This window comes from Caenorhabditis remanei, chromosome X, assembly GCF_010183535.1.
Source record: "Caenorhabditis remanei strain PX506 chromosome X, whole genome shotgun sequence".
NCBI classification, from domain to species: domain Eukaryota; kingdom Metazoa; phylum Nematoda; class Chromadorea; order Rhabditida; family Rhabditidae; genus Caenorhabditis; species Caenorhabditis remanei.
The window spans coordinates 17669688-17688582 of NC_071333.1; the positions used below are offsets into that span (position 1 = coordinate 17669688).

The 18895-nt window shown below is 35.6% G+C and overlaps 2 protein-coding genes across 2 annotated transcripts; both read left to right on the plus strand.

Moving 5' to 3' along the window:
- Nucleotides 1-7289: 7289 nt before the first annotated feature.
- Nucleotides 7290-9459, plus strand: GCK72_025570 (uncharacterized protein; the record flags this gene model as incomplete). Its single annotated transcript, XM_003106175.2, has 8 exons — nt 7290-7383; nt 7597-7882; nt 7980-8189; nt 8244-8336; nt 8442-8708; nt 8770-8912; nt 8961-9257; nt 9305-9459. The coding sequence occupies 8 exons, from the start codon at nt 7290-7292 to the stop codon at nt 9457-9459; spliced, it is 1545 nt and encodes a 514-aa protein (XP_003106223.2).
- A 7155-nt stretch (nt 9460-16614) lies between these two features.
- GCK72_025571 (uncharacterized protein) lies at nt 16615-18255 on the plus strand (the record flags this gene model as incomplete). The annotated part of the gene is made up of 10 exons (XM_053736395.1): nt 16615-16700; nt 16760-16910; nt 17019-17195; nt 17243-17332; nt 17380-17444; nt 17493-17610; nt 17662-17767; nt 17815-17972; nt 18019-18089; nt 18180-18255. The coding sequence occupies 10 exons, from the start codon at nt 16615-16617 to the stop codon at nt 18253-18255; spliced, it is 1098 nt and encodes a 365-aa protein (XP_053579961.1).
- Between the last annotated feature and the right edge of the window lie 640 nt (nt 18256-18895).

Below are 18895 nucleotides of genomic sequence, written 5' to 3' on the forward strand. Positions count from 1 at the left end.
AAAACAAGAAACCATTTATTCATTTTTTCTTCTCATTGTCATCTGTTATGATCTGACATTAATGACGCCTCAAGTTGTTTCTTTTCCAATTATGTTTCTCATCTTTAAAGTCCTGTTTTTAATGAATGATGCGTTTTCCTCTTAAGGCTTGTGACACTGTCTGACCTGATTTCTTCAACATCTCCTTCATCCTCCGCACTTTTTTATCTTCTCTTCTTCTCACCCCTTTTCCCATTTTTTGCGTTGCAACAAACATACGCAGTGTTTCACATTTATATCCTCCTCCCGGACTCCCGCAGTGTTTTCTTTTCCCGAAATTGGAAAATTTGGAAACAAATCTAACAAATCTAATTTCAAATCGTCTCTGATTTGATTCCCTTTGCCGGAAAACGAAACTTTCATCAATTTAACCTTCCAGTGTCGTCTTAATGACAAAAAGGCGGAGTTGTTGAATGTCAATCTTGTCAATCACCCGAGATTCAAAACATCTGGATTAGATGTGAAATGTGTGGTGTAATAATGATTGCAGTAAATCGGGGGCAGCTGTTTCATGATATCAACAACTATTAGTCTCCATTTAATCCTCTCGATTCACAAAACTATCGGGTTATCACTACTATCGTATCACTCGTCCTTGATATCTTCTCTACTTTTATCTTTGTCACGTTTTACTAAAAAGTGTACTAAATTAATTTCAAATTCATCATTTTCTAATCTTCCATCTTTTTCATTTTTCTTTATTATCTGTTCCTCTCAAATTTCAAGTTGAATCTTGGATAACTCCACTTTCTTTTATCTCCCATCAATCCGGCTTGCATCCCATCGGGACGTTCGATAGGGGTTTTTGTCTCCGCAAAAAATCCATTTATTTTTTATGATCCGCTGTCAGGGAATGGTGGAATGAAGAGGCGAGAGAGAGAGAGAGAGACACCAACTGACACTTTTCTGACTAGAAAATGATTATTTTTTGATAGTCCCGACGTTTTTTTTTCCATCCTGCTATTTACTTTCCATGAATAGAATAATGTTGGCTCTGCAAAAAAACATGTACTCTATTTTGTAGGGTTGCCCTTAGCTTTTTATTTCTTCCTTATTTCTTTCAAGATTCATACTTGAATCTAAGAAATGTGTGATCGCGAAATAGTCATAAGCGTCTCAATTCAATTGGAATTTGAAACTTGAAGTGTAAAAGAGGGGGCAGATGACAGAAGAATCAAAATTCTAGTTCAGGTGACTAAGACTTTGTCGGATTTTGCATTGATCATTCAAGATTTGTGTTTTAGAAGATGATCCCCCTGCAAAAATACTCAAATACGATAAATAATGATATGAACTGAAATACTTAGAAATTTTTTCTCTGGATTCTCGGTGTCTGGGATTATTCTTAAAATCAGATTTCTGTGTGTTTATGTACAAGGTTTGTGTTTTTAAAAGATCATCCTCCTGCAAAAATATGTATTGAAGTAATAATATAAGTTCAGATACTTAGAAGTTTTTTATCTGGATTCTCGGGGTCTGGATTTTTTTCTAAAAACTAAATTCTTGTGTTTTTATGTACACGTTTTGTGTTTTTAGAAGATCATTCTCCTGCAAAACCATTTGAATATCATTCTTATAGATAAAATTAATATCATAAACTCAGATACTTAGAAACTGTTTTCTTTGGATTCTCTTTGTCAGGATTTTTTCTAGAAATTTAATTCCCGTGTAGTTTTGAATCTATATAAGCTTCTTTCTACTCAGATTTGGAGAGTTTTAACTTTTGGTGAATTATATAATGTACATTTCATATTTTCTTCATAGATATATAGATATTGCATAATTACTGCTTCACCATGATTTTATTTTCAATTTTTAGTGTTTTTCACAAATTTTCAGATACTAAAATTATAATTAATGAAACATAGATTCAAATTCTCAGATTTCACCACACACCCGCCTTTCTATATTATAATGTCGGATTCGAATCATTTCCGTAAATCGGGGGGCTTGCCTTTCACTCCCATGGATCTCTATTCTGACATATTAATTTCATAAATGCCCGACGAAGCGTGGCGACTTACTGTATACTAACGCAACAATAGTACTTACAAGCCGAGGGGTGCGCGAACAAAAAGTGGGCATGAAAGAAAAAGAAGAAAAGAAATGAAAGAAGAGAGAAAAACTTTGGATACCAAAAAAAAGAACGATGATGATGGTAGGGGGAGGAAGAGAAACAGTGAAATTGGCGAAAGAAACTAGTAACTGGTTGTTTTGATTGCACGTTCAATTCTGTTTGCACGTACGATTCCATATTGGACTACCGCATAGATACGGGAGAATTTTCTCATTTCTTTTCTGCCTGTGCCTCTCTTTCTCTCTGCTTCACTTCTGACAGTTTTGACTAGACCCCCCTGCGCTCCGCCTGATTGTAATAACACACATGGCTGTTATACGCATAATGACATTAATTGTAGTGCTGATGATGATCCATTTACGTTTTTTTTTTCCAGTAATCCGCCGATGGTTCTGGATTCGAAATTTTTATTGGATTTGTTATTTGATTCTATTTTGACCAGATGTTCCGGGCTGCGTCGTTCCAGTAGTTCAGAATTTGTATAGGATTATTTTTTGAATAGAAAGATGGTTTAACATTTGGAAAAAAGAAAAAAAGTGAAGTGACCATGTAGAAACCGGTTTTAAACATTTCTGTATTTGAATAGTTTTCTATGTTTTTGAAATGTATGTGTATACTAAAAAGTTGCATTTCTTCCAACCATACAGAGAAAATGACGAATTTCAAAAACATTGTAATTTTCGAACACCTTCAATGAAAGTCAAACAATTTTTGTTTTTATTTTCGTCAGAAAATTTCCAATTTTTCTGATTCAGAAGCTCTCATAATTTTAGAAAAACAAATCCATAAAAAGAAATAAAAAGAAAAAGTACAAATTTCTAAAGACGGATGACTGGAAGTACATCTCAGTGCCGGACCTTTTGTCGTATTTTCTTTCACCTTCTTCCTCGCCCATCCCTCCACACCACACACACACTGGTCCCCTAGTTGAAATTCAATCTTTCTGGACTAGTCCAATGAGAATAAAACTTAGACAGCTTTTCCTCGCCTTAGCTTTCAGATGCCCATCGATGGCTCTTGAACAAGTCGTTCTCAAAGTTTCATTGGGTTGGAGTTGCTTTCAAACAGATTACTTCCTAAGTTTTTGTTTCGACACGCTATCTTAGAAAAAGCAAATTGGTTTGGGCCTTAGAGTTAGTCCTTAGAGAAAGAAAAATCGGTTTCTTGAGAGTTTACTCATTTGTTTTGCAGTAAGATGAGATCCGTAAGGCAAAAAACAAAAAACAAATTATTGGCATCAAGATCTTGTGAGACGATAACCGGAAACAATTTTCTTTTGGCCTCTCTACAAATCACGACAATTTATTTCTCGGGTGCTATCCTCTTCTTTTTTTCCCCGCTTCTTTTAGATTGCCTACAAAAAGATATCCTCCTCATTTTCATTTCACTATCTAGAAACTTGCATGAACCTGCCTATAAGCATTGAAAAGGAAAAACTTGAGAATGGGATCTGCATAATCTCAACTAAATCGCCCTTTAGTCAGATTGAAATTACTCTTTTTAATCTAGTTTCGTGATCTCTCTACCCTCAAGGAATGCGACTTAGGGGAAGTGGTATACAAATTTTATATGAATTTATGTTTTTCGTTTTTCTGCTTTATAAGAACTTTTCATGACCTATAATATTCTTCTCACAAGGTTTTTTTTTTCAATTATGGAAATTAAAATGAGGCTTGTGACTGAAATGAATTGTCCCCCGCATATTAAAACGTTTTCCTATTAATTTCTGCCATTTCTAGAATTCCTAAATGATAGCTTGCACCCTCAATAAAACATAAATTTTCTCTATACGAAATCGAAAATGGAAACCATCACCATTTTGGTGATTTACACAATAAAAATAGGAAATTTTGTCCCCTTGTGGTTATCAGTAACAAAAGCTGTCAAAATGTTGCCATTTGTTGTTCAGTGGACATAGCGTTATCAACATATTTCTGCACGTTCTTCTTTTTGCTCCTCTTGCTCTCCCATAATTCCTGCTTCTTTTTTTTTTCTAGCGTTTTCAAGCAGAAAACAAAAGAAAAACAGAAGAAAAGAAACCTTAGTTAAAGAGCAATTAGGGAACGCTCCCAACAAGAGTTCAAAAAAAAGTTCTCGATTTTCCAATCAAATTAGTTTTGCTCTGTTTCATTCTCTTGAAAACAGTGTTGCCAAACAACATGTAATCCTCTCTTGTATCTTTTTGACCTACCTGTCTCCGCGGCAAACTACCCATGGGAAGGTAAAACAGGTGTCTTACTCATTGTTGTGTCATTTGGGATGCGATATCGGTTTTTTTCGGTGTACTCTGTAAATTTTTGCATTTATTTTTGCGGTATCTTAGCAACCGGTGGATTTCGAACGCTATATGAATTTTCTCACATCATTTTTATTTATTTTTTTCGCAAAACTCAGTTTTTAGGAGTTGATCTCAAGTAACTTTTTGGTTCACCCTACGACGGGATTGAACAGTTGCAAGTATGCAGTACTTGACCATACGAGAGAAAGTCAGAAAGTGCCAAGCAGCACTTGAAACATAAATAGATTGCTCGCAAACAACATTTTCTCTCCCACCTTTCCTTTCAAATAGACCAGAAGCGACCAGGAAAAAACTAGTGAATAAAATCAAACCTATTCATTTCTAAATCGACGCTCCCGGAATTTTATTCCGTATAAGCGAAAATGTGTTAGTGAGCGGTGAGGGCTGGATAGGAGCTGCCTTTTGTATAGAAGCCGCCCCTCCCTGTTTGCTTTTCGGGTCCCGCCATAGCGCTCCCGGCCGTTCCAAGTGTCACATTCACCCGCCTTCACCTTTTCCCTCTTTTTCTCTCATCTTCCTTACGTTTTCCTTTCGTTTTCTCTTTACTTAACAATCTCATATACTTCGTATCTTAAAGCTTACTCTTGATAATAGTAGTAGAAATACTCCTGAACTATTTCCCATCAAACCTCTCATTTTACTCATTTTCACGCTTCCCAGCCTGTATAAACCAACAATTATAAGTCGGTTCTGTGGTTTACGCCTAGGGGGGAGAAAAGAAGAAAAGTTTTACTGTGTGTGTTTTACGAAAAGTTTTACGAAAACCTCGGAAACCTCGAAAACCAGATACTTGAAGCCTATTAGTTAACGTAGTCATTTTTTTCTTTGAAAACCATCCGACTGTGTATCATTTATACCCATCTTTTATACCCGACTGTAGGGTTTTGTGTAATAGGTTAGTATTATGTTTAGTTTTCGACTTTACGCTTGCCAACGAGATAGTTCATATGAAAACCCTTACAGATATTTAGTATTACTTCATTAAAGCCAACTTCCTACTGTAACTTAAAAAAGTTTTGCTCACTATTCTCGTTTTTGTTTAAATTTAGTTATTTACCTGTATCTCATCTTTCCCATAGTTCAGCAATACTGTTCAAAAGTCATCCCCCACTCGAAACGACGCATGCTCCTTGAAAAACCGTTGGCCCGTTACTTGTGTCCAACTTTTTTCTTTTTTCGCCCTCACATTCCAATTTCCTCCATTGATTGTTTGGCAAACTGTGCAAACATACTCTACGCTGTCATTTTTACTATTTCTTTTTCTTCCATTGACTAATTTCAACTCTTTTCAATATCTCTTGAGGGGTTGCTCTCCTGGTGTCCTTTACTTCTAAAAAATTGTTTTATTTGTATATACATGGTTACCAGCACCCTCCGCTTTTATCGCTTCGTCATCGTTACAGATCGGAAATATTATGACCGTTTTCGTTTTTCATTTTTTCCAATTTCTCTTCCTTTCCGTTCTGTTCTTTCCTTTCTTCCTCACTATCTACAAAATATTGTATTCCTACAAAATGATAGCCCAGAATATAACATTAACCACCCATCCTTCCGTTGTCCTCCTCTCTCTAATCTGCTCTAGCATCTTTTGAGATTTCTTATGAATTATTCAAGAACTTTCTTTGGATTCGCAACATAGTTGTATTGCGAAAGGAAAGGAAATAGGCTAATTGATTCTGAAAGACTTCTGAATTAGCTCTTATTTTCAGAAGAAAATGTACAGACTATAGTGAAAATGTTGCGAATGTTTTTTTGAAGTGTTTTTTCTTCTAAAATCATCAGATTTTATTTTTATTCAAATCCGTATCAACAGATTCCATAGATAAAAGCAGATTACAATAACTTCAAATAAATATCTCTCTAACATCAGACAGATTTCAGTGCCCACTCGCTCTGCTGTTTAAATATTGCCATTTTGAGCCTTTCATACATCATTTGAAACAAGATCCGAGTTTTGGAGTTTATTTTTCGTGGTTTTCAAAGGTTCAAATAACCTTTGAGATGCTGATCATTTATTATTTTGTTGGTGTTATCCGTTCCATTAAATGCTTCGCTGAGAGTTTTTCTTTGTACGCATGTAAAGTTTCCAAAATCATCATGTTGTCACGAGTTTTATTGTTTTTTCTTCATGTTTTTCGTTTTCTTCACGTTTTGTTTTGAAATCATTTTTATATCATTTTGATATCATTTCAACGAGAACATTTCGTAAAATATAGCGTTTGTACTTGCCTCTTCTTGCTTTTTTAGCGAATTTTGTTTCTTTCTAGCGTTTTATAGCACAAGACGTCATTTCTGTTGAAAAATTCTTTTTAAAAATATCTTTCAAAAAATAATTGTTCCCAACTTCAAAAACTGACGTGGCCATCGTTCTCCCCTCCCGTCAACGGGAATGCCTTTCTTCCCAGCACTTTACGAGCCCGCACTTCCCCCCACCCCAAACGAACCAACACCTTTTGACGTTCCCAGACCCTTTTCTCCACATCATTCGGACGATGTTTACAGCCATCTCGCATCTCAATGTTTTGTCTTTTTACAATATACAAGGTGTGTCTGTTTAGGAGGCGGTGTAGAAGGTGTAGGTGGTTGTTGGTGCGTGTTTAGTCTATTCCGAGAGGATGATGTGCGTTTATTCTGACTTTTGTTGTTTTTTTTTCGTATTGGGAAACTCTTCTACGATATTTAATTGATGCCCTTATTCAGAACAATAATTACCAATTTCCTGCTCTCCTCACTCATTATATTCAATTTTCACTTTCAATAATTATTATCTCCCTTTTTTATTTATTTAATTGCTCAGTCTTGCAGCCGAAACTGGAAACTGGGAGCTGCATTTGGATGAAGCTGAAAACCAGAAACGACGAGGTCCAGTAAGACATGCGGTGCAATATAAAACGATTATTCACTTTGGCTATCGGAGTTTTCGCTGCGACACTTGTCATCATCTCGTTTTCAAATAACACCTATGAGCGTGAGTTTTCATTTTATGTATGTTATATTATATTGATTCTGCCACGTCACTACCGTTTTTGTCAAAAAGTCGAAAAGAAACAAAGGAGAATAAATCGTGAGAACCCTCTTCTTTTGAAGTCAGCGATGGGAAAACGATCATGTTTAAACAAAAGACATGACGGTCACATCTAAAACATACAGAAATATAAAAAAATATACAAAAAAATTTCAGGAGAATGGAAGCAGGGACCACAGTCAAACGAAGCTCGGATAATGGGCCACGCGATTCCAGATGCACCCGAGTTCCCAGTCGGTCAGAATAGTCTTCCTCACCAACCACTACCACCAAGTCTTGGCGAGAAAAACTTGAGCGATCCATTCAACTTCATATACCCATCAAATAAAGTAACGCTGCGAAAACTCTTTGATCTCACGAAAGACGTCAATTTTGATCTGCTCAAGAAAAATGAGTGTAGATCGAATACTACACTTTCAAAATATTGGGAGAACTCTCAGCAGTGAGTTATATCTTCTTTTCCAAAGAAAAAAATACCAATTATAATTATTTTTAGTTCGAAAAAAACGTTTTGAAACAGAAACAGTTGTTGTTTTCAGGAGATATGTACCGGAAGATGACAACTGGGAAAGGTTCTACTCAAACATTGGAAGTTGTTCAGTGTACTCTGATGATCAGATGATTGACAACTTGCTTCACGATCTCAACACAAGTCCCATCAAACACGTGCACATTATGGATGGTGGCACCCAGGTCAAATTTGTGTTCACATTCAAAAATGACAAACAGGCAGTATTCAAGCCGATGAGGTACCGATTATTAGAAGATAATACCGGAAACGCGTGTTTCTCTCTTTTTTTCAGATTTGGTCGCGATTATGAATCGGATCCCAATCATTTCTACTTCAGTGATTTTGAAAGACACCATGCAGAAATCGCAACGTTCCATCTAGACAGGTTTGTTGTTTTGGGAAAAAGTGGGAATCAAAATGTTTTGTTAATAAAAGGGAAATAAAAATCTGATTTTTAACTAATAGAATAAAAAAATATTCCAAATTCCAGGGTTCTCGGATTCCGAAGGGCAATTCCAACTGTTGGCCGAGTCCTGAATATGACAACAGAACTTTTCGAAAAAGCTGAGAAAAAATTAAAGAAGACATTCTTCTTCTCACCAGCCAAAAATTTCTGTTTTGTGTCTCGTTGCGACTACTACTGTGACACAACACACGCCATTTGTGGTCTTCCCGATATGAAGGAAGGAAGTGTTCAAGTATTTCTTCCGGACGAATCAGCAGTGCCACGGAAACATAACAGGAGTCCTTATAGAAGGTAAGCTGAAATAAAGAAAAAAATTAGAGACTTTCCTTTATTAAAAACAATTATTTTTCAGAACATACTCCAAAAAGAATCAAGTAGCCGAGTGGCAATCGAGTATGAACTACTGCACAGAGAAAGTAAAAACCAAGAAACAATACGCTCATGGTCGCAGGTTATTGGATTTGGTTGATATTCATATTTTGGATTATTTAATAGGTTTGACATTCTATTTTCTTTCGATTTTGAAATAATACGAATTTCTAGGTAACCAAGACCGTCACCACTTTGAGTCTTTCAACGTGTTCACTGATCTCCCCTCTTATGCTATCCATCTCGACCATGGAAGAGCATTTGGCAGATCAGACATCGACGATGACGACATCATTCTCCCACTTCGACAATGTTGTATCATCCGACCGTCAACTTTTCAAACACTGCTGAACTTTTATGGTTCTCCGAAATCGCTGACGAAAGCGTTGCATGAATCATTATCAAAAGATCCGGCTCATCCAATCCTTGCATATAAACACTATCCAGCGATGGAAAGGCGATTAGCTAAAGGTATCCAACGAATTGAGAAAATAATTTTATTAATATTTATTTTTTAGTGATGCACTACTTATTGGAATGTATCGAGCAACGAGGAGTGTCTGAAGTCCTGATACCCGAGTATAATAATCCTGATGTGTCGAATGTTGGACAGAATGATGACGAGCAGAGTGAAGAACATCAGGACAAGAAAGACGAGAAGAAAACAGTCTAGTCAACGTTTAGATAGTCAACTTTATCAAGTTCATGTAGTAGCAATTCTATATTTCTATGTTTCTGTTTTTTATTCATTCGGGTCTCAAACTTCTCTCACTCTCTGGTATTTTTGTATTTCTCCCCCAATCCACCGTTTCGTTTTCCATGGTTTCTAATTTCCCCACTTCTCTTCCCCCCCCCATCTCCCCATCACTTCACGGTTTTTATCTGGTCAAACATTCATTTATGAGGGTCATATCATGTAGGTTGAATCAAAATTGTCGGTGTTTCTTTCAAATCGAACGTAAGTTTTCGAATAGCAACTCCTTATCGTCATACTTGTCAACCGGGCCGAAACGGGCCGTCACGGGCCGGCGCGTAACTCGCGTCAAGCTCAATATTATGAGCTGAAAAATATACCAAAATGTAGATCTCGACGAGTTCTATCTCCGTGGCCTACTACGGGCCGGATGTCTATTCGTTAATATGCCGCGGGCCGGGCTAGAATGGCTTTTTTGGCCATTTTCGCGTTTTTTAGCACTTTTTCCCGGCCCGCAACGTATTAACGAATAGACATCCGGCCCGTAGTAGGTCACGGAGATAGAACTCGTCGAGATCTACATTTTGGTATTATTTTCAGCTCATAATATTGAGTTTGAAGAGAGTTACGAGTCGGCCCGTGTCGGCCCGTTTCGGCCCGGTTGACAAGTATGCTTATCGTTGAGTTATTGTTTTTTGTAGAAAATTCCTGTTGATTATTGTGATTTAATTTCTCCACATTTTCCTTTTCCCAAGTGCTGTAAACGTAATATCAAACTTCTTTTTCTATCAAAAGACGCAAAATTACTGGGTATTTCTTTTGACTGAACAATGTGCGCGCATTGCTCAGTTTATTGTCAATCGGTTGTTTTTTTTCTTGATTTCAGGACGAATCATAAATGTTGTGATTATACTTTTTGTTGGTGTGTAGAAATATGAAAACATCTTTGTTTGCATCTTTGGAATTGAAATCTGAAAAGAATACGGTTTTCAAAAAAAGGTGAAAGTATACTCAGCAGAGCGCTATAAATGTTTAAAACTTTGAGCAGAGTATGCTTATCGTGACTGTTTCCGATAACAAATAGCTATTTTTGAAAGATTCAGAGATTTGAGATCAGTTTTTTACGGAAAAATGTAATTAACGTATTCTGTTTAAACTTGTCAAGTTTGTGAGAGTGCCATCTCAAAAGTAGAACTTTTTTTTAGTTGACAACTTTTTGGTACATGATGTTCATAAGAAGTTTTCACTCGGCAAAGTGATTTCTAACAATTTTTGCCCGTTCACACAAAGTTTGATGCAATGAAACTTTTCAGCCATCGCTTGGTCATAAAGGCTGTCAACTACAAAAATGAAACTATGCTCTTGATTTTTACTCTTAGGAAAATTTTTTTATTCTGATATAATCAGTGAAGCCATCTCACACTCGCAAAGTCGATAATTGGAAACCGTCTATGCGGCGTGCTTTTCTAGAATTTCCAGATGATTATTGTGATAATTGTGATGGTGATTAACTTGCCTGGTCTATGCGGAGTTATTTTTGGCTAGTACTGTAGTATGGAACATCAATTACCCAACTCCACAAAACCAGCATCTAGTACTGGGGGTACGGTAAAGCGATAGGACTTGGTCTGCAAGAGAATAGTTCCGGATTCGTGAGAAAAAGAATTGGGAAATCTCTCTGGAAGCAATCGTGACGAAACCTGAAACGTCGTATCGTAAAATCTCAACTCCTCATAAATATAACCCAATTTAATATTTCTCTTCAATAAATAAATTCGTCAGAACCAAAATGTCAACCATCTCCTCACAAGATAGGATTTCAGATATAGATGTTTTCAGAGATTCTGGAATGTGATTGAATCCTGGCACACCTTCCTCCATGGCAGTTGCACAAAATGTATGCTCCAAAATATTGTCGTGTAATATTGCAAAATTCTATTTTCATTCAATCATCTTTTCTCACCATAAGTACATACATTTTCATTCTTATGTGAAACCAATCTTCAATCGTTTCCTCTTTTTTCGAGATCTACGGTTCAATATTTCTTCAATTAAAATATTCATCATTCCGATGCACAAACTAAAACTTTAATTCTTTCCGGTGTGTGATTCTCTATGAGAATGTCGGGAATATGCTTCAACATTTTTTTATGAATTAATAAAATTATGACGAAGTTTAGTTTTCTTCTGGATCACTGAGTTTTAATGACCACAGAACAATCTGTCCTTGGAATTGTGATTCATATTTTTATTCCCTGATAGGGAATGGGGATTACACTTTTTGCTGTAAGTTTTCATGTGAATCAGAAGTTCTAGCTAAATTTTCCCATTAGTTTTTTTTAGTTGAGATCCAGTTCTAGTAAAACGGCTAGCTCACCCTCACAACATGATTAACTATAAGAACATAAGTAGATAAGCATAGACTTCGGGAAGGAATCCATCCATCCATATATCTCCTGGTCAGTTTTTTTGCTTTTCTCCTCTTGGTTTATTTCTAGTCTCCTGTTTAGACTCCGCGTTCTTCATTTTCAATTCTACTAGTATCCACCCCATTTTCTCGTTTTTTCTTCTCTGGATGATTTCATTGAAAAGCGCATGATATGCTAAACATTGAAGACCATCGAAGCGAAAAAAAGCGTTAAAAAATTATTTTTCATAGCCATGGCTCTCTTCTCTTTTTTTTCTTCTTCTCTCTTTCCAATTCAAAATTATTTTTGATGTGGTTGTGTTTTTTATTGCTTCTTTTTGGTTTTCGTCTTTTTTGTTTCTTTGTAATAATATTGAACGGTGCTCATTATCCTTACTCCCATGGGATACCAACCTCACGCCTCACTATTCTGAAAATCATATCATTTTCTCTTTTTATTTTCAGTAGTCGAAAAAAAAAAACTAGTAATGTGTTTGTGGCTTGGTGCTCTTTCCTTCTATTTTTCCATAACAAATGAATGAAGCAAACGAACGGAGGGATAGGGGCAGGGGGTGGACGAGAAAAGTATTATTGGCTCGAATGCTGAAATGTAAAACGGTTGAATTCCTCCAGCGTGATTTTGGGAAATTTTCGGATATTCTTATGGAGACTCCAAAAACTTGACTGTTGAGTCTATTGTAGAGTGTGATAGTACCAAACTTGTGAGTTTGCAAAGTCAGTACGTAGATAACTAATCTGACAAATAGGTGTTGCTTTTTTGCTAGATCAATGTTGAGAAATTCCGGGGAACCAACTGAACTTTTTTTCTCATCCCTGCCGGTAATGAAAAAATAAATTTAAGTATGTTTTTTTCAGTCTATTTATTACAGGAATAAATTTCAATCGAAGTAAGTATTATCCATATTCTCAGAAGTTTCTAACCTAGTACCTGGAAACCCAAGTTTTCGAATCTCTAGAGTTTTGATTACTTCTAGATAATCAAATTTGATTGAAACTTGTTATTTTATATTTTTATTCGTAGAAACCCAATTTCTTCTATTTTTGAAAATCTAGACATGTTACCCCGCATATACATAAGTTTTGTTTCAAGTTATGTTTCAGTCCGCACACCACCTCTGCACTTTTTTATCTTTCAATTCATTTATTAGCGGTAGCTCGTATAGTGGTGGTCGAACTAAAAAAAGAAGTACAAATCTCTTCCATTCATTTATCCCAAAAAAGTTCCAGTAGTCGTTTTTTTCAAGAATCTACCCAGCTCGTTACTCATACTAGTATAAAAGGGCAGTTTTTCTCTCATACTATGTCTCCTCAAAGCTCAAACTTGTTTGGTATTCATTCAATTCAATTGAACTCCACGCCGAAAACGCTAGAATTTTAATTAATGGGAAAGAAAGATGGAGGCGTGTTTAGAATACGAGCATCATTTCCCGTCACTTTCTCATTTATTTTTTTGTTTCTGATAAAGAAAACCTCACATCCCAAGAAAGGAATTGAAATCAAAGTAGAAAAAACCGAAAAAAGAAAAAGTTCGTTTCACTTTAGTTCCTTTTAATTTCCTAGTTTTAATAGGATTTTGTTAGTATAGTCCCACTCTTTCAAAATAAATGATAAAAATGAAAAGTAGCATTCATTCTATTTGTAGCTCTCGAAGGAGCAAGTTGTTCATTAGAGCAAAAAATAGTCTTCTGTTCTCCTTAATAAAAAAAGAACCCTCTAGATGTTTCTTGTTGTCTTATTCTCATTTCTGAATTCTCAATTCTGTATATTGACTACTGACAAAACTAAAGTTAAAACTGAACACTGGAAACCACAACTATACGAAAATAAATAAGTTTTCATTTTTCATTGAAAGCAAAATAGCACCTGTCCGAAGCCCTTGGGGCTCTGCTAGATTTTAAGTATCCCTTCATTACTAATTTTCCACATTTTTCCAGCCGGTAGTACCATATTATATTATTTCTTTCAATACATTGTTTCCTATCTCTATTTCTCATATATCTCATATAAAATTCTGCTAAAACTAGTACGATTTTTTTTGCCTTTCTCTTTCAATTATATGTAATGAATGGAAAACATCTGAGACTCTCATTAGCTGTATAATGTATATAAGTCTCGACATTTTGAGTATAATTTTTATTGGTGGCATTCTTTAGATGTTCAAAAGATATTTCAAGTTCATTTCTTTATGCTTCTCACTGGATAAGAATGTACCAATGTTTTCTTTTCCAATTCCAGACTCTACTCCATTTCCACTAACCAATTATCATTCTTTTGTCTCTCAGATTTATACTCAGAAGCCAGAAGAAGTAGAAGAGTTGATGTTGAGAAAACCGAGAAAAGAATTTGATGAAAAAACATGTAATCAAACCAGAAAAGTGAAAATGTGAAAAAAAAAACATTTTCCTCCATTTCTCTTCTTCAATTTTTGATCTATTCCCTCGCGTTTCTTGTCCACGACGACATTCTCGAGAATTTTGAAAAATGTGGGAGGAAATGAGACATAAGAAAGAGGAATGGGTTCCGCACCTACTCCTACACATACGTTTTACCTTCCAATCTACTAATATCCTGTCGTTTTATTATTTTCTCTGTCTTTTCCTCTAAAATATTCTTTATTCCCCCATTGCTTGTGTTGTTTTTTTTTGCCATTTTTCAGTCGACTCGTTTTTTTTCTCTTCCGGGACGGGCGTTGAAAAGTGGGTCACATTCAACGATGGAGAGTCACTAGCTGTGTTAGCAGATTGTTTTGATTCTAGACACTTGGTTTTGTTCTTTTTTTGGAATTTCTGGCTATGGAATTCTCTTTTTCTCATTTCGTATTTCAAACTGCATAGCTTTTGCAGGCATTCAAAATTTTTTTCTATATAGTTCTGGTGACTGCAGGTGCTCTTGATTTTGAAATGATTCCACACAATGTACAAAAAAATTATGACATCTGTAATTTAAACCGAATGATATCATTTTTGTTCACTAAAAGTTTGAAACCCGAAGACATCAATTAATTTACATATTTTCAGTTAGGAATACAAATTTGAAAATTTTGACAGACATATGTTGGGAGCTGTTTTCTAATTTTTCTGACCCAGAAAAATTAGGTCGGGCCGCCCCGCCCGTATTCCGTTTTTTAGTGCTCTTCAAAATCTCTATTTCGGTGAGAGGAGGGGTATTTCATAGAATTCGCACGATGACCTTTTTCTGCATTTGGCATTTGTTAGAAATACATAAATAACTCGGTTTTACGTGTGTTAAGTAAATTATGCTACTGATATTAGACGTGGTGGTTTTTTCAGCATATATGATATACCTATAATTTTCCAGTAACTCATTTTATTAAGTTACTCATTCCGCAACGGAACCTTTAAATGTCTCATTTTCTAATTAGAATGTTCAGGCCTTTCCATTATGAGAGACTTTTATCCTACTACTTTACGAAAGTACACCAAACATATTTATCCGTTTTAATCTTCTTGAGAAAACCAAACTAATACGTTAGGAATTTCAATGTTTTCTTATTTATATGTATATTAACAAATATAATAAACATGTAGTAGTGGAAATACTATTTTCTGTTTTTTTTTCAAAAATTGAAAGTCTTCCCAACAAGAATCTAATCTCTGACAGAAACTTTCTGATTTTCTTTTTCCTTTTTTTCATTTCTTATCCCTTGGCCACTTTCATGACACTGATACTTCTCCCATAAGGAAATTAGGTTTTGCTCTGCGCCTTACATATGACGTGGGGGCAATTCAATTTGATTTTTTTTCTTCTCGTTCGAAAATGATGATCCTTCTTAAAAATACCACCCAAATATTTCCTGGTCTGTGAGTCTTATTCATTTTCGAGAAGATAGACATGGTTATTAATTCATTGGTTACTCAATTCACCGAAATTAAGAATTGAAGAATGGATTTTAAATTGAGTTTTTTTAGAATAATATTTTGGTTCTGTCTTGATAGGAAGGAACTGTGAAATAACAAACAAAACACAAAGAAACTGTTTGATTTGTTCATTATTCATAATGAAACAAAATATAATTGCAATAAAATTAACATTTGTTTTGTTAAGCCGATCTTAGTGTAACGAGCTTTGATCTACATTAGCTACGTCGAATCCTTTTAAAGATCAGTTTTGTGTTTTCTCATTTTTCCTTTAACTCATATTATATGGTTTCCATTTCCATCAACACCTCAGCGTAGGTGTAGTATAAGATTTAAATACCCCTTCTGCTACGTTGTTCTTGGTCATTATAAACTGATTCTCTGAAATGACGAGTATTTTTTCCATCTATTTTCAAAGCATCATGATTCTTGTTAAAACATGACAGTTCATCCATCAAACGAAGCTTATTTTACTATTATACCCCTAGTTAATCAAGCACGCATATTTCTTTCTCTCATGACCTTTTCTATGTTCTCGAATTAGTCTGTGAATATAATATAAATTTCAGTTGTGTTTTAGATGTCTCTCTTTGTTTAACATTCTAAACATTTTTGAAAATTAGGTTCACATACACTTTTTGCAGGGTAATGAAGATACCAGATGTGCTGGAAAACCTTGAAGTAACAGAACAAAATTTTCTGATAGTTTTATGTGCGACCGTGGTGATTGTTGTGCTATTTGTATCATTTTTGCTTGTCAAAAGCAAAAACAAACTCAACTGGTAAGAAAATATTAAGAAATAAGACCATGACGTTTTTTCCTTAGGTATGATCAAAACGTGCTTGATATGGGAGAGAACCCGACGCATCGGAGGTGTACAACGATATACCGGACAAACACAGATGAAACTACTGTAAACGAAATGTAACTAGTCTTTTTTAAAGTTTTGACTCAAAAAAAAAGTTTTTGTAGAAAAATTGGGGAAGGTTTCCCTGCTGTAACCAATATTCCAAAAGGTGATTTATCCAACTTGTTTATGATTCCAAAAGCGAAGAAAGGAGCAAGGAGCATGTTTTCAAATCTGCATCAAAATCAGTTCGATAGAGGACTTTATCAATTCCCGGTGAGTTGGATATAATAACAGCCATACTTTAGACTTTAGACTCAGAGTTTTGCAAGTGACATCCCCTTGTCTCTATTCTTCAAGTGTTTCTATTTCTATTTTTTCCAGACGGGTGACGAATCGGCATGTAGTTCAGTGACCATGGCGGCAGTCGGCTCAATCCAATTGAGTGTCAGTCATGATGTCAATCTCAATTTATTAACAGTGACAATTATCAAAGCAGTGGATCTTCCCACAAAAAGAGAGGATGATCTTCCGAACCCCTTTATGAAAGTTTCTTTGGAGGTTGGTGATATTTTAAAATTTAAGAAATAACAAAAATTTAAATTTAGATCCCGGACTCTAAGAAACCAGAAGACCATCAAACAAAAGTTTATAACGGAACCGCATCCCCTCTTATTAACGAGGATTTCTACTTTTCGGTATGTAAGATATAGTGTGTTTTGCTTTTAATTTGCTTGTTTTTCAGGTAACAGCACAACAAGTTAGTACATGCCGTCTGGAAGTAATGGTATATGATTATGACCAGTTTAGGTAATTCAGAAAAATATTTTGTACATCATCATAAAATATATTCTTCAGCGTTGATGAATGTGTTGGGTATTGCTGGTTAACGCTAGGCAGAATAAACGAGCACTTCGAGCACGACTGCCCTACATTATTCTGGGCGGAAGTTCTTCCGTATGAAGATGGAGACAATGTGAGAGTGTATAGAATTAATGAGTTGTAATATTATGTGCTTTTCTTGCAGAAAGGGTACGGCCAAGTTCTCTTTGCATTGTCGTATCTCTCTCACGCTCAGCGTCTCACAATGAACATTTTCAAAGTGAGAAATGTGCGGTTTAGGAATGGAGGAAGTGAGTTTAGACCGGAAGGAAATGTTTTTCGACCTTGTGTTTTTCAGATGTCGCTCTTCGTGTTACACTTTTAGACGGGGAAGAAAAGCCGCTGAAAAAGAAAAAGACTAGTCAGAAAAAAGCGGCAAGATCCGTGCAATTCAATGAATGTCTTACATTTTCGATACCAAAACATACACTCTGCGAGGTCTTTCTTACTGTAGAGGTACTTTTGGTGCATGTAGAATCCCCCGAACCTTTTTTCTTTTCAGCTCATCACAGAAACTGGCACATTCGGAATCGCGTCACGCACTCTGTCCCGGATGCAATTGCCGTTGCACAAGTTTGTTTCACTCCCCTTCCCTCCTCTTTTCTATCCTTCCCACTTTTCCTAATCATCTTCAATGTTTGGTCACCTGTTTTGGGTTTTCAGGTGTAAAGACTTGTGGAGAGCAATTATCCGTGAAGAGAAATCGCAAGCGAGATGGTATCCGTTTGAACAGCCATGAGACCATGAATGAAAAAAGTGAATGGAGTGAAAAATTTCTATCAAAATTTCTTATTTATGCTTGTCTTCTTGATTTGTATTATGTATGTTGTGAAATCGAAATAAAATTTCAGTGGTGTAATGAATCTTAATTTTTATTACTCAACGAGCCAGAAATCAGAGAACACGGATAGAATAACAACATAACATCACATTGAATCCTTAGATCAGATCATCCAATAAGTGCTTCACAAACAACAACAGAATGAATGCAGATGCATAAAAAACCGAAACTTTTCCCAGATTTGAAAATAAGAGAATAAGATCCCAATCAAAACGACAGAGCAAAAATGTGATACATAAGATCTCCGAATCAGTAGTATTTTGCATCGTTTCAAAACTTGCAACGGACCGGTCCGTGTCTTAGTACAAAATTCGAGTATTTTTTTGATTTTTCCGCAAAAATGTTTTCAATCAAGAGTTTTGACTATTTTTGATAAAATTTCAAATAATCGTGCACATTTTTGACTCCGGGTCGATATTTTGCAAGTCTGCCGTCCCTTTCCAGTTCTTCTCACAATATGCTCCAAATTTTTCACAACCTAACATTTATCCTCAACAAAACACAGATTTCCGCAAACATCGTTCAATTATTCAGGGCT